General features: G+C 37.4%; 1 protein-coding gene and 1 long non-coding RNA gene across 4 annotated transcripts; one reads left to right on the top strand and one right to left on the bottom strand.

Annotated features, from left to right (window-relative positions):
- Positions 1–1,323: 1,323 nt before the first annotated feature.
- Positions 1,324–5,489, bottom strand: LOC137092147 (uncharacterized). 3 transcript variants are annotated; one of them, XR_010908163.1, is made up of 4 exons: positions 4,398–5,489; positions 4,123–4,207; positions 3,891–3,967; positions 1,324–3,605 (listed from the first exon to the last, which is right to left on the bottom strand). It is a non-coding gene; the product is annotated as an uncharacterized lncRNA (long non-coding RNA). The 3 variants fall into 3 exon arrangements; XR_010908162.1 differs by having other exon boundaries at positions 4,123–4,465; positions 4,910–4,985; XR_010908161.1 differs by having other exon boundaries at positions 4,123–5,489.
- A 6,416-nt stretch (positions 5,490–11,905) lies between these two features.
- On the top strand, positions 11,906–15,626 carry LOC137092146 (nuclear factor 7, brain-like). The gene is made up of 6 exons (XM_067456409.1): positions 11,906–12,564; positions 13,467–13,562; positions 13,675–13,905; positions 14,016–14,038; positions 14,121–14,239; positions 15,082–15,626. The coding sequence occupies exons 1-6, from the start codon at positions 12,169–12,171 to the stop codon at positions 15,624–15,626; spliced, it is 1,410 nt and encodes a 469-aa protein (XP_067312510.1). The 5' UTR covers positions 11,906–12,168.
- The last annotated feature ends 670 nt before the right edge of the window (positions 15,627–16,296 follow it).

Here is a 16,296-nt window from a genome sequence, read left to right as displayed (position 1 = left end):
TAGCATATCAACATTTTTTGATGTCACTTGCATAGTTTTATCACGGGGTCTCATCGACATGCTAGATTTATGGAAATCCAGCAATCGCTGCGGCCGGGAAAATGAATTTGGGGCTAGAGAGGTCATTATGAAGTCAGATGGGGCTCGTGGGTAACTGCCGTGAGTAAAGTGCTGACACTTTTGGGTCCTATATTAGAGACTCTTGCTGAATTTTCTGAAAGCTCAGGGAAGACCAAACTTAAGGCCGACGCACTACTGCTAAAAATTCTGTTTCTACTTGTAACGTTCAACAAGTTGTTTGAAACGAGTGACTTTGCCACTAAGGGCTTACAGTCTGCCACTATATCAGTAACAGATTACATTGATCTAATCGAAGGGCTTAAAGAGAACTACACTGGATTCAGAAATGAAGAAAATGACCTTGATAAAGTAATGGCACTGACTGATGATTTGATGAAAAGGCATGACATTGTGAATTTGGACGTCACTTGCCAGCTTAGTTGGGCGATGTGCTGATCAAGTCTACCGTGGGCAAAGCATCACCTATCAAGGGTAACCCTGACCTGAAACAATTGAGGAATGATATTCTAGACAAACAGATCATGGAACTGAACCCCTGTTTTAAGGATGACAAGCAAGGCCGCGTTATCCTAATGGGCAACATGAGCTGCAGCCCAGGGCCCCGAACACTAGGGGGCCCCTGAGACAATTCTCCTTTGCGTTATAAACTTTTTTTTGGATCGAGGTAATTATGCGTATGTTAAACACAGTTGTCACACACTCGAATCAAGAGTCACAGAAGACGCATGCAGTACATCATCTCCTCAACATGTCGAACGAAAATGTAAGAAAATATGACAGTGGCGCTAAAAAGAGAAAAGAGCAGACACAGAAAAAATTGAGAAATGAAGAAACTCTGAGAAAAATACCCAAGCTTACGACTTTCTTTTTAAAAAAAATCAGAAGAACACAGAAATTGACACTGCTGACAAAGACGACGAGGCTAATTCCCTATCAGCTACAACATCAGCCGCGGAGGCTTTGTGAATCTATCGAGACATTCTCGTCCTCACCCACTTTAGGTAGGCCGCCGCCGAATATACCCCCTCCTTCGACCAGCACTTCTGAATCAGGTGATGATGATGCAACGGATACTACAGGCCTGCAGTTTTCTCCAATTAAAGAACATACTACATCCACTGATGCCCCTTGTGAAAAAAAAGTGCACTTTAGTGTACTTTTATAAAGTGTACTTATTACACAGATAATATACTTATACTAAATACACTTAATTGTGCAATTAAATGCAATGTTTTCGGTGTACTTAACACACATTATATGTAATTAATTTCAAATTTATCACATATTAAGTTGAAATAAAATACAATAAGTTGCAATTAAGAGTGATTTTTTGGAACAACTTAAGTGGTACTTAAATACAACTTTATATGTACTTTCATAATCACTTCTAGTGTATTAAAATTGTAATTAAAGTGCACTGCTCAATGTACTGACAAGCAATTAATGTGAACTAAAACATACTTTAATGTCAGCTAAATATACACTTAAGTGTGAATTAAATGCAATGTTTTCGGTGTACTTAACACACATTATATGTAATTGATTTCAAATTTATCACATATTAAGTTGAAATAAAATACAATAAGTTGCAATTAAGAGTGATTTTTTGGAACAACTTAAGTGGTACTTAAATACAACTTTATATGTACTTTCATAATCGCTTCTAGTGTATTAAAATTGTAATTAAAGTGCACTGCTCAATGTACTGACATCCATTCTACTGTCTTAAAAACAAGCAATTAATATGAACTAAAATATACCTTAACGTAATTTACATGTACACTCTAATATAATGAAATACATTCATAATTACATTTTTCAAATAATACAGCTGCAATTTCCTATAATAAACACATCCAAATTTAAATCCTCTACATTTATTGACAAAACAATCTGTAAAACAAATATACAAAAAAAACTTTTTTTTGATGCCCAAGAAAAACCCAAAAAACTATTTACACAAACACAAGAACATATGTATTCTGTCAATTTTATCATTAAATTCAAGTGATGCCATATTGATGCTCTTTAATGTGACATGACAGATCACTGTAAAGACATCAGTTCAAGCAGCAACACGGCACGAGTGAATGTGATCACCTTGTCATAGTCAAAGAATTAACATGAATTAACATCAGAAAGTATGTTAAGGATACATTACAACTTACTAAAATGTATCACATTGTGTAATCGTTCAGTGTTTCAACAGCAGAAAGACGTCGATAAAACACGAGAGATGAACTCTTTCACTAAATGTATGCATTATATTAGCCTATATATTCATCATATTCTACTTAACCTGAAAACCTGAAAAAAATCTAACCTATAATTAGATTTATAAGTTAATGCAAAAACGGTCTTATGAGAAGTTTACACGTTTGCATACAATGCAAGTGCAAGTAAGGCCTCCCTATATAGTCTACACTATACAGCATTCTTTGTCGTTTGATTAAACAGAAACAACAAGGCAATTATATATTACATTCTGAATCAAATTATAATCTTTGTGTGCCCTTTGTTAGAGTTAAGCTTGGTAAAACGTCCTTCAGATAAGTCGCAGCCTCAGATCGGAATTTGCTCCAGACTGAGTTGAAGCTAAAAGATCTGGTGACATTTAGTCATTTTAAAATTTTACTACATCATTTTGAGAGTAAATTAATGGTGTGTAATTGTTTTTGACTGGTTGTATGTTTTATGTTTTTTATGTGACTTTTTATGTATAACTGTACATGCAAACAGAGCTGCCTATCTTGGCCAGGACAGGACATTTTAATCTCAGTGAGTTTTTCTCCTGGTTAAATAAATAATAATAATAATTAGTAGAGATATTTTTTATATTATATTTTTAATTCTTTAAGAAACCTTTAGTTTAGGACAATTACAATTTGTTCAGTAAACCAATACATTTTTTTAAAAAAAAGCATTTTTATATTTAGTGTTCCTCCCCGAACTGTCAGCTTTGTGTACGGTTACACCCCTATTATTAATGCAATCTTAAAATCAAAAGTTGTATATATGTTAATTATTTAATGCATTTTTAACTTGCATGAACAATGACTATAAATTTAATTAACCAGCTTTGAACTATAATTTATTAAGCAAGGTCAACAACTATTAATAAACACTGTAAAAAATTAAATAAAAGAAATAAATAAAAATAAATCACCGTTAGATCATGTCGGCCAATACATTAAATAACGTTAACAAATTAGATCTTACTGTAAAGTGTTACTGAACTTATAAGCTCTTAAACCTTTACTAGCACCAAAATTAGGACCAAAAGGTTTATTCTAAAATCTTGTTCCAGCATTACAGTGAAAGAAAAAGAAAAAAAGAAAAAAAACTGAAGAACTCCAAAGGCACACAAAATTGTTTGTCACCAACTCTTTTCAAGTTGTTTGGAAAGTGCTGTTTATGTCAATGTCCCAGAAGCTCTCCATCAGTAGGAAACTGGCGCACCATCTCTCCGCAGTAGATGTGAATGGACATGTTCCAAAGAGGCAGGAAAGCAAAAAAATATATACCTTGAGGAAAGAAAAAGAAAACGCAAAGAAAAAACTTGTTTATAAAACAGATCTATCCATTATTATAATTGGCTCAATTAAATTAAAACGATAGATGTACAGTTGTGCTCCAAAGTTTATATTCACACAGCAGTATCTGTATGAAAAAAAGAAGAAGAAAAAAAGAAATCATAAAAATGAGCATGTTGTCTCTTTTTTATCTAGTACTGCCCTGATGAAGCAGTTTATTCTGCACGGTGTGTGTACGCTTTTGACCACAACTGCATCCCCTATGTGATGAATTACCTCAGTCGTCAGGGTAGAATGATTGGAGAGGTTCCTTCACGTATCCCACTGAGCACATCATCTTCACTGACACTGGACTTTAAAAATAGAGAACATTTTAATAATGGTTTTTATTCCTACTTTACAGGGAATTAAACATAACTTAAATATAGATAAATAACCCAAGACCAATGTAAATTGAGACAAGTATTTTTGCATTTTTCCTCATCTTGCCTTGCTAGTTTATTCTTACCTCGCACCATCTCCACGAAGGATGTTCCTGTATTTACCACGCCTGGCACAGCAATGCTGCGGCTCCATTCCTTTGGGTGTGTGGCCTGTAAAATATATAATGATTAGGGGATCTGTAAATGCACAAGTGGGAATGTATTACTTACAAATGTATGTATTATCTTACAAATGGACAAGATGCAAAGCATTTAAAAGCTAAAGACTTGATAGCAATGTTTTAGCTTGTGTGATCAGTGTCATGGCTGGGCATAAATTCATAATTAACATTAACTTGACCTCATCAAGATGGCTCTGTAATTCCACACAGCTTGCACTGGATCTCCAATAACACATCTGTATTGATCCTACAAAATAAAAAATAAAATAAGATAAGCACAAAATATTAAAAACACAAATAGTACTTTAACATCTTACTCTCCAAATGCAAAAAGAAAAGAACATATTAAAATCATTATTTCATTACTGGTTGTTATAAGTTAATATATGGAATAAATGTATATAACGTTAAATGTCTTCTGTCCATTTAAAAAGTAGGAGTTCGATTCAAATATTGTATTTACAGCAGGCAGATTCATTGAACATGCCCACACCGGCGATCACATTCCGATTTAAGAAATTATTATAATGCAATCTTAGATACATGATAGGAAACATGATTAATTCACCTCCCGAGTCCATAGTGCGTCTATCCTATCTGCGATTAAACTAAATAACTACACCGTAATAGAGAGCTACCATGTTACGGTGAAAATGTAAAATCAAGAGAGCTTATATCAAGATATACTTACTTGACTCGTTATTTGTAGCATATAACGTCTCATCTGTAATGATCCAAACGGTTTGCTCCTCTGTTGTCTGTTGTCCTTCAGCTTCATTATGCATCGCGATGACGCAAACATGACAGACCGCGCATTTTTCAAAATCATGACGTAGTATTTTTGGCGCATGCGCATTGAAATATTAAGTATAAATATAAAATAAGATATTTCGTGCATTAAATGTTGATTATAAATGACGTATTAATTATCCATTTCTGTTCAGGTTGTTCTAACACACTGTGTAGTTGGACTGTATTTCAGAGAACTTGACTCATTCACCTAACTAAAAGTCAATCATGTTTACAGTGAGTCTGATTAAAATGAAATGTAGCCTATTTTAACTGAATTTTAATGCAAATTAATTTGGTTTAGATTTGTTCAACTTTTTCTTGCAATTAATGCAATTAAATGTGTGTTTAATCGCCATACAACAACATAATATTGAAAGTAGGTTATTCTGTACACAGATGTAAAGTAGCCTACAGTACATTCGGCAACTCCTCTTATAAAGATTGACAATGTCAAATTATGTAGAAAACTGACACTTGTAGTTGAGTTCATAGGAGCTAGTTATAACATTTCAACAGTATGTTGTACTGGAGTGTAAGCGAGTGAAATTTTGAAGAAAAATAAATTAACCAATGTAAATTTGGACAACTCATTTTTTTTTAAAAAAATCATTTATTTTCCATGTGCTTTGTCATTAGTAAAATAAGTGCACTTTATGAAACAAACTGGTAAAAAATTTAGGTGTAGACATTATTACAAGGTGCATTTTTAAAAAGTGCACTTAAGTGTGTTTATAAATATTGTCATACAAGTGTACTTTCTTTAAGTGAAAATTAACTAGATATTATTACAAAGTGCACTTATTAAAAGTGCACTAAAGTGTGTTTGTAAATATTGTCATGAAAGTGTACTTTTTAAAGTACAAATTAATTAGATATTATTTTAAAGTGCACTTATTAAAAGTGCACTAAAGTGTGTTTATAAATATTGTCATGAAAGTGTACTTTTTAAAGTACAAATTAATTAGATATTATTTTAAAGTGCACTTATTAAAAGTACACTAAAGTGTGTTTATAAATATTGTCATGAAAGTGTACTTTGTTAAAGTACAAATTAATTAGATATTATTTCAAAGTGCACTTATTAAAAGTGTACTAAAGTGTGTTTATAAATATTGTCATGAAAGTGTACTTTGTTAAAGTACAAATTAATTAGATATTATTACAAAGTACACTTATTAAAAGTGTACTAAAGTGTGTTTATAAATATCGTCATGAAAGTGTACTTTGTTAAAGTACAAATTAATTAGATATTATTACAAAGTACACTTATTATAAGTGTACTAAAGTGTGTTTATAAATATCGTCATGAAAGTGTACTTTGTTAAAGTACAAATTAATTAGATATTATTACAAAGTACACTTATTATAAGTACACTAAAGTGTGTTTATAAATATTGTCATGAAAGTGTACTTTTTAAAAATACAAATTAATTAGATATTATTACAAAGTGAATTATAAAAAAGTGTACTTAAGTGTGTTTAGAAATATTGTCATTAAAGTGTATTCTCTTTAAGTACACTTAAGTGGCACTTAATTTTAATTATATCATATTATCTACAAGTGCAGTTTTTAAAAAATATACTTTAAATATATTAAGTGCACAAAAAATACACTTTAAATACAATTAAGCACACTTCTTTTTCACAAGGGGCTGCTTGTTGGGGCCCTGCTGTCACTGAGCAATTGCGTTGTTACTGGATTAGTAAGGGGGTGAAAGCATCCCTGTTGTGTCAAAATAAAGACGCACCATTCCATGCATCAGAGCGATTTTACAAAAACCAGAAGAGGTGTTTTAGCAAAAGCTTGTTCACTTGCTCTATGCGTAATGGTGAAGCTGTGCAAAGAGAATGGCTTGTTTATTCTCCTTCGACTGGAAACGTGTTTTGCTTTTTTTGTCGATTATTTGGGCAGTCTGCAAGTTCTTTTTCTCACTCCGTTTCTGTGATCGGAAACATTCGTGTGCAGAGGAACATGAATCAAGTCTGCCTCATAGAAATACCATGCTTACATGGTTGGCACGAACGCAGGCACATGGAATAGATGCAGAACTGAAAGAGCAATGTGAAGACGAGCAAAAATATTGGCAAGAAGTCCTAAAACGAGTGTTTGCTGTGATAAAGTTCCTGTCAGAACGCGGCCTCGCATTCCGGGGAGACGTTGAGACGATCGGGTCTCCAAGTAATGGCAATTATTTAGGGAAACTTGAACTTTTAAGCAAATTTGACCCTTTTCTTGCAGAACATATGAGAAAATATGGAAATAAGGGGAGGGGAAGTACATCTTATCTATCTAACACCATATGCGAGGAATTTATTGCACTGATGGGACAGAGAGTTCAAGATGAAATAATTCTTCAAGTACAGATCTCTAAATATTTTTCCATGATAGTTGATTCCACCCCGACTTAGCACATGACGACCAACTCACATTTGTGGTACATTACGTTTCCACAGAAGGGGAAGTATTCGAACGCTTTCTAAAATTTCTGCCGATATTCAGTCACACAGGAGGTTCACTTTTTAGTCCGTATCATGGATCCTAAATGAGATGAATCTTGATATTAAAAACTGCAGGGGCCAGTGTTATGATGACACATCTAACATGTCTGGTCTTTATCGGGGTTTGAGGGCTCACATTCAGGAGGTGAACCCATTAGCTGACTGGATACCCTGCGCTGCTCATTCACTGAACCTTGTTGGAATGAACAGTGTTACTTGCTGCAGTGAAACGTTTTCATTTTTTGCCTTCATACAGTCATGTTTTAATTTTTTTTCCGGCATCCCCAAGGTGTTGGAAAGTCATTATGGATGGACTTAAATCAAACTAAAACGGTCGCCTAGAGACATTAAAAGGACTATCCGACACCCGATGGGCCACTCACGCGCAGGCCACCAAAGCCCTTTGCTTGCCAAAAGTTATCGGATGTCTTGCTTAACTTGTCCGCAGACGACAGTCAAAACCCTGCTATTCGAAATTAAGCTCAATCTCTTGCGAATTCACCGTGAGACTGCATTTTTATGCATATTATGGAACAAGATCATGCAAAACATTCAGAAAACGAGCACCGTTCTTCAGAAAGTACACTTGGATCTAGTGACAGCTGTAGAAATGTTTCGGTCACTTGCAACTTTTGTAGAAAATTTGCGTTAACAGTTTGGAGAGTTGGAGATGATAGCCAAACTAATTTCTGCTACCCAAGAATACAGGACCGCAACCACTCGCAAAATAAAAAATAAAACAAGAGCAGATGAATCTACAACTCCTGATCACATCCTCACTGGCAGTGAAAAGGTTTGTGTAGATGTGTTCCTTGTCATTAATGATAACCTGACCAGCGTGTTACAGAGAAGGTGTAATGCATACGAAGAAACCTGCCGCTAATGGGGCTTTTTAACCCGTCTAAAAGACATGCCCACTGAAGAGATCCTGTCGGAGTCTCGTACAAAAATACTCTGAAGATCTGCAGGAGCATTTAGATGATGAACTTGTTCAGTGTGGTGTGGCAAGCAGCGGGGCGAGGGACCGCGAGAGCGAGCCGGTGACGAGTGGTAATGAGTGCCAGCTGCGTGACGCACCGGTCTCGTCTCGCGGCCGAGGGACGGGAGCATAAAAGGAGGAGCCAAGGCAGCGGAAGACGAGAGAGGACCAGGCCTGGGTTTTATGTTGAGTTTTGTTTAAGTTTTATTATCTTTGTGTGGGCAGTCGTCCGTGAGGGGCTGCCCACGGTTTTACTTTCGTTTTGTTTATTTATTTTGAATTAAAGCTTTGAACGCCTCCTTCCTTCCCATCTACAAACATTGTTACACTGGTGCCAAAACCCGGGGGGAAGGAGGGACATACTGTCGAAGAGCCCTCGCTGCTGAGGGGGATCGCGGTGCTGAGGAGGTCGGGCGGCGCGGATGAATGAGTACCGCGACGGCTGCCCGAGGCGATGGTGCTGGAGCGAGGAAAGTGGGACAGAGACCTCGCTGCCGTGCCCCGGGGTCGAGGTGGGGTGGCTGCCATCCGAGAGGGAGCGAAGGAGTCGCCGCGCTTGCCGTGGGCTGGAGCCTGCTGCCATCCGCCTGATAGGGGAGGAGCAGGGAGCGCGGGGCTCGCTGCCGGGTCCCTCAGAAATAGGGGTCACAGCCGGCTGCCAGGGGGCGGAGGAGGATCGAGCTGTCCACCAAGCGTCCAGTGCCATCGCACAGCACCGTGAGGAAGAGCCTCTTGGCGGGCGGAGGGCCGAACGGCAGTGTGTCTGGGAACCGGACCAGATTTTTTTTTTCTTCTTTCTTTCTTTTTTCTTTTTTCTCTCCCCTCTCTCGTTCTCTAGCTCCTCGTGCTCCCGTCTCCATTTCTCTCGCCTCTCTGTCCTCACCCCAGGTGCCGCGGCCGGCGTGATTCCCCCCCGGGAGGGGGGGGGGTATAGCGCAGTCTCGGGAGTGCCCCCCGGCCTGCGAGGGGCGATGGGGGTATGTGGTGTGGCAAGCAGCGGGACGAGGGACCGCGAGAGCAGGCCGGTGACGAGTGGTAATGAGTGCCAGCTGCGTGACGCACCGGTCTCGTCTCGCGGTAGAGTGACGGGAGCATAAAAGGAGAAGCCAAGGCAGCGGAAGACGAGAGAGGACCAGGCCTGGAATTTATGTTGAGTTTTGTTTTATTATGTTTGTGTGATGGCAGTCGTTCGTGAGGGGCTGCCCACGTTTTATTTTGTGGGTATTTGCGGGCAGTCGTCCGTGAGGGGCTGCCCGCGGTTTTACTTTCGTTTTGTTTATTTATTTTGAATTAAAGCTTTGAACGTTCGCCGGTTCCCGCCTCCTTCCTTCCCATCTACAAACTTCGTTACATTCAGTTTATTGCGTTTTGCTCCCTGACTAATGAGCTCTCGCCTCGAAATTGAATGCTTATCCTCAAAGAAAAGCAGCTCCAGTGTGCGTTTCCCAATGTTGAAATTGCGTTAAAGCTCCACTGTGTGATATTTTCCCCCATCTAGCGGTGAAAAGCTATATGACCATCCAGTGAATAACAGTTTCTGTTCCTCTCAATTCTGATTTTGTTTTTACTCCTACGGTGGCCGATTTAGTCCAAGATTAACATGGCAATTTCAGTGTTCAACTCTAAGCCCCGTCGTCTCCTGTTATAATCATCAAAAGTAAGGCGAAATACATTTTCTACTATGTAGTTGTCTGGTCACTGTTTCTTTATTTTATATGGTTTATGTGTCCACTGAGCCAAACTATGACAAGCATTATTGTTTTTACAAACTGTCCACTACTGTACTATCCACTACTGTTGTGCTGATTTGATGATAGTGTTGAGTTGCGTCTGTCAGATGCGTGCATGCGTGCGCGTGTGTGTGTGTGTGTGTGTGGTGCATGCTAAAGCTGCTCTTACCATTATGTTCTTAACACAGCTTATGATGACATACAGGCGTGCTCTGGTTAAATGGTGGTGTATTCAAGCAGGTGTAGTAGTAGTGTTGGTCTATTTTTTTTATTTTCATAACAGATGCATTTTAGGCTAGGCCCACTTGTTTTTCCCTGGGTCCACCTACATTGTGATTCTTGGCTACGCCAGTGGTTTGAAGAAGGTGGTCGATGCGAGGTGGCGGAAGCATTACCAGCGTAAAGAGAGAGGGGTGCCCCACTAAGGGGGATGCAGAGATGTCGCTGCATGTTTATATGGCCATTTCTGGTTGTTTAAATTATCAGCCCTCAGAAGCCCCCTAAACATACAGGGCCCCAGTGTATTGGGTCTGATCCAGCTGTCATCCAAGGGGCAATGTGTGTGTGTGTGTGTGTGTGTGTGTGTGTAGTTTGGATATTTTATGTTTTTGCTAGAAGTGTCTTATGCTCATCAAGCCCGCATTTATTTAAACAAAATACAGAAAAAGTAGTAGCCTAATATTGTGAAATATAATATAATATTATGTTCTTTTAAACTTTTTATTAATCAAAAAATCTTGAAAAGAGTATCACAGCAGGTTATAAAAAATATTAAGCAGCACAGCTGAGTCCAACACTGACATTAAATCATTGAAATAGGCTACATTATTTCACTTCATGGCGGTGAGGAAACAATAATAACACGATACCGAGTCATTTAAAACATTTTCAGACATTTTGCATTTTAAATCACATCGCAGTGTTAAAATGTGAGAAAAGAACTTGGAACAAGTAGGGTCATGTTTAAAGAAATCACAATATAATGAAAAAAATTGTTGTGCAAATGTTCTTTTTCTGAGCTCTACACATCGTTTACTGAATCACTTTATATATTCCTTAAGTATTATTGATTTGAAAAGTTTTAATCATAGAAAATGCATTAACGTTATCCTGTATGACATTTTGACTGGTGTTGACATGATTCTCAGTTAAACTGCTTTAAATGCATTGTTTATAATTTAGATTTCAGTCATAAGTAAAATAAATAAATAAATAAATAAATAAATAAATAAATAAATAAATAAATACGTCCCATAAAGATAATAACTACTGTGATGTGCAGTTTTAAGCTAGGCCTATTTGATTTTTTTATCAGTTGAAAACCTTATTTGTCACTGGCCCACATCTATCTATCTATCTATCTATCTATCTATCTATCTATCTATCTATCTATCTATCTATCTATCTATCTATCTATCTACTGACTTCAAATACGTCAAACTTTAAACTACTTTAAACTAAAAATATTCAAACTTTAAGCTTTTCAAACCTTTTCAAACTTTCTGATCGACTCTCTCCCAAGCCAACGTAAAGTTTTTCTCGACGAACTTTTTAATCTAGTAGTATAATCGTTTTTTTCAATGTCAACGAGAATGTGACGTATCCAGGAATGAGCGTGGCTTCTGACGTCACACTTGGATGTGGGCGGGGTTGGACGTCCACCGCAGGCTGCAGCGAGGGTCTCCAATGGCCGGCCCACCACTGGGTTTATGTCACAGCAGAAACGCCACCATATTACAAAACCGTTTTCAGTCTTATTATATCTTGCTTTGATTTTTACTGAAAGCTAAAACGAGTCGGTATTGAGAAGAACAGAGGAGGACACATTATATTAGCCTTTTTTATTATTTCTTAATTAGATTTGTATTGTAATATCTAGTTACTTTTCCAAGCAAAGTTTAGAAAGTGAAAGTAAATTGTAGATTATTGGATCTTTTACAAGACGAGGGAATGGATTCAAAATCTTTGGAAGATCCTACTTGTCCTGTTTGCCTTGAAATCTTCAAGGTTCCTGTTTTTCTGTCCTGTAGTCACAGTGTTTGTAAAGAGTGTCTACAACAGTTCTGGAAAACTCAGGAAACTCAGGAGTGTCCCGTCTGCAGGAGAAGATCCTCAAAAGAAGAACCGCCAGTTAATCTAGAGTTAAAAAACTTGTGTGATTCATTGATAAAGGAGAGAAATGAGAGGCGTTCATCAGAGTCTGAGGAGATCTGCAGTTTACACAGTGAGAAACTCAAACTCTTCTGTCTGGAGGACAAACAGCCTGTGTGTTTAGTGTGCAGAGACTCAGAGAAACACACCAAACACACATTCAGACCCATCAGTGAAGTGGTTTCATCTTACAAGGTAAGACAAATGTCTCTCATTTAATGCTAAATACAGTGATAAACACGGTAATATTTGTGTATACAATAGAATAGTAACCTATTTACTTTTGCTCAGACTAAATCTCCACGACTTAATACTGATATAAAATTATCCACTAAGCTTCAACTGCTCTAATGTTCAGCACAAACATGTTTGGAAAAAATAGATATGTCATGGGTTATTCATATTTTTTCAAATGTGATTTATTACAAGACACACCAAAAGTGTTTGATACTAAAATACACTATATTGCCGTTAGTATTGGGCCGCTCCTTCAGATCCCTGAGTTCAGGTGTTCAGTCTCTTCATGGCCACAGGTGTATAAATCAACAAAATACTTCTACACACATTAGTGTAAGAATGGGTCGCTCTCAGGAGCTCAGTGAACTCAAGCGTGGGGCCGTGATAGGTTGCCACCTGTGCAATAAGTCCATTCCTGACATTTCCTCACTACTAAATATTCCACGCTTCAAGCCTTACATCACCAAGTGCAATGCAAAGCGTGGGATGCAGTGGAGTAAAGCAGCCGCCACTTAGGGCTGGGCGATATAGCCCAAAAAAAAAAAATATCCCGGTATTTTCTAAGTGTTTCGATTTGGATGAAGAAAAAAAAAATCTGTTTAAAAAAATTCTTTAATAAAAAATGTATTTCACATCCTGCCCAGTGATGTCCTAAAAAAATCCAGGAGAATGGGACTTGCCTGACTGCATTGTGCCAAGTGTAAAGTTTAGTAGAGGGGGGATTATGGGGTGGGGTAAAAAACATTTGTTTGGCAAAAACATGATTTCTTGATGTTCATTGTTTACAGTTAAAAACTTCAAAAATATATGTCCTGCCTTATTGCTTCATTAGTTTGACAGATTTTCATCTTAACCTGTAGGAGGAATTTAATACAGCGCTGACGTCCTTACAAAACAAGCTCAAACATGGAGAAGAAATGAAAGGAGAGTGTGATGAAACAATCCAACACATCAAGGTGAGGATGTGTAAAGAGTTAAACACTCAACATTCACACACAGTTTATTATTGACATTAGTGGAGTGTGTGTTCACACAGAGCTGACTGAAGTGAATGTGATGTGATTTCAGTCTCAAGCTGAGCACACAGAGCGTCAGATTAAAGAAGAGTTTGAGAAGCTTCATCAGTTTCTCAGAGATGAAGAAGAAGCTACAATCACTGCACTGAGGGAGGAAGAGGAGCAGAAGAAGCAGAGGATGAAGGAGAAGCTGGAGGAGATGAACACACACATCTCAGCTCTATCACACACAATCAGAGACATGGAGGAGATGATGAAAGCCAATGACGTCTCGTTTCTAAAGGTGACCAATCAATCTGGCTTCATTCTTTGAGCATAAAACAACTTGAGCCTCACTGACAATGAGAGTGTTTGATAAGATATTAACATGTTTTCAAACTCTATATTTTCCAGAACTTTAACGCCTCAATGGAAAGGTGAGTGAGCTGCTCGTATCTCTTCTCTCAGTGGATCTGAACTCAAATTCACTGCAGTTCTGACTCCTGAATGTTCCTCCAGAGTCCAGATCCCACAGCCGGATCCACGGATGAGTTCTGGAGCTTTGATTGATGTGTCCCGTTATCTGGGTAACCTGCGGTCCAGAGTCTGGAAGAAGATGCTGGAAACTGTCCAACACAGTGAGTCTCAGCAGATCTGACACCAGCGCAAAACATCCTTCAGATAGAAACACACACAACATTAACATCCGATAGAAATATATTTAATAATCACTCGAGTTTCTGAGTGAATCTGAACTGTATTTCAGAAGATCATCAGATCATACAGTGAACTCATAATGACTACAGAAGTCTGTTCCTCATGGTCTCTGCTTATGTATTAGGATACAATAGTGTTTATTGAATATGATATTAAACCTGAAGCCTCAATCCATTCCGACAGAAACTGACAGACCATTGTCATGATAGCAGGATTTATGATCGCTTTCCTATAGTGTATGATATACAGAAAAATATACAGGTTTGTATTGAACATTTATGGAGCAACAGATTTTGTGTGAAAATAAATCATAAAAGTGGTTTATTTTATTATAAAATATGTCAAATGTATGAGGTGACGAGGGCCACACATGGGGCAAAAGGCACAGTATTAATACAAATACTTTAGCTAAAATAATGTTTTATTTAATACCTGTTCAAAACAATCACTTTAGCAAAGTGTGAACATGTTTCTGTTTATTTTGATGAATAAAATAATACATTTTTGATTAATAAATATGCTGTCATTAAAATATATCTGAAAAATATAGAAACAAAATCATTTAAATAAGAAAAGATTCTGAAAGCGTTGAAGGAGATCCCATAATAATTTAATATATATTTACAGTAATAACAAAAACTTTTATATTAATAATAATAATATATGTCATGATAGCAGGATTAATAGAAAGTCTTTATATGTGTTTTATATTTACATTTCTGATCATATTTCATCCTGTAATCTGATGTTCTTCTCTTTGCAGCTCCGTTGACTCTAGATCCAAACACAGCACATCCTCATCTCACACTCTCGTCTGATCTGACCAGTGTGTCATACAGTGATGGAGATAAAACACTTCCTGATAATCCAGAGAGGTTTGACTCGTATCTGTGTGTCCTGGGATCTGAGGGCTTTAACTCAGGAACACACTGCTGGGATGTGGAGGTCGGTGACAATACAGGCTGGACTCTTGGAATAACCACAGCATCAAACCAGAGGAAGGGAGAGGATTTCTCTGACTCTAATGTCTGGTGTGTGGGGTACGGGAACAGCGAATACTTCTCTCATTCCCCAGATCAACCCATCACTGTCTTTCCTGTTAAAGTGAAGCTTCAGCGTGTGAGAGTTCAGCTGGACTATGACAGAGGAACAGTGTCATTCTCTGATCCTGTAACTAACACACATTTACTCACATTCAGGACGTCCTTCACTGAGACTGTCTTTCCATTCTTAGGTAATTTCTGCACAACTTCCCCTCTGAGGATCTTACCAGTTAAACTGATTATTACAGCAGAAAATCACAGTTAAATCTGCTTCTGCTTCCAGATCAATGGGTTATTGATGTGATATGGTACAAATTAAATAATTAATTATTGTCATAATTTAAAATGCAGTGAATGGTTAAACATTTATTTGTCTTATGGACCTGTTGTTATAAAAATTGCTTTGTCTTTTGATTCTTTACATTTTTGAGCCCAATCTCAGAATTGTCCTGTGGTGTGACCGTCTCAAGCATGGGTCAGTAAACTACAACTTTCATAAATTAAAAAGAAAAGCATAAATATAATCTGGGGCAGGGTGAGTACAGTTTTTTGAGCACTTTGTTATTTTGGCTTGGATTTTAATTTCTTGAAATATGAACTGAATTTAGAAATGCTTGGCTGTGTTTAATAAACTAAATGTATTTTTGAAATGAAGACGGCGTTTGGAGTGGAGTGTGTGTTAAATAATCACTGTTCCCTGAATCAACGGCTCAAAACAAGAGGCCGACCTAAGAGTTCACTGTAAAAAATCCCCATAACATTTACGGTAAAACAAACGGCAGCTGTGGTCGCCAGAACTACTGTAGATTTAAGTTAAATTTACAGTAAATAACTGTATTTCATTGACTTAAATAATGTTGAATTGCCAACCTATTGAAATGCTAATATCTGTGATGTACCTTTGATATACACTGACAACCAATCACAGTGGAGAT

This window comes from Pseudorasbora parva, chromosome 11 (genome assembly GCF_024679245.1).
Source record: "Pseudorasbora parva isolate DD20220531a chromosome 11, ASM2467924v1, whole genome shotgun sequence".
Lineage (NCBI taxonomy): Eukaryota > Metazoa > Chordata > Actinopteri > Cypriniformes > Gobionidae > Pseudorasbora > Pseudorasbora parva.
Note: the sequence above shows the minus strand (reverse complement) of the source record. Positions and strands in the feature narration are given on the sequence as shown.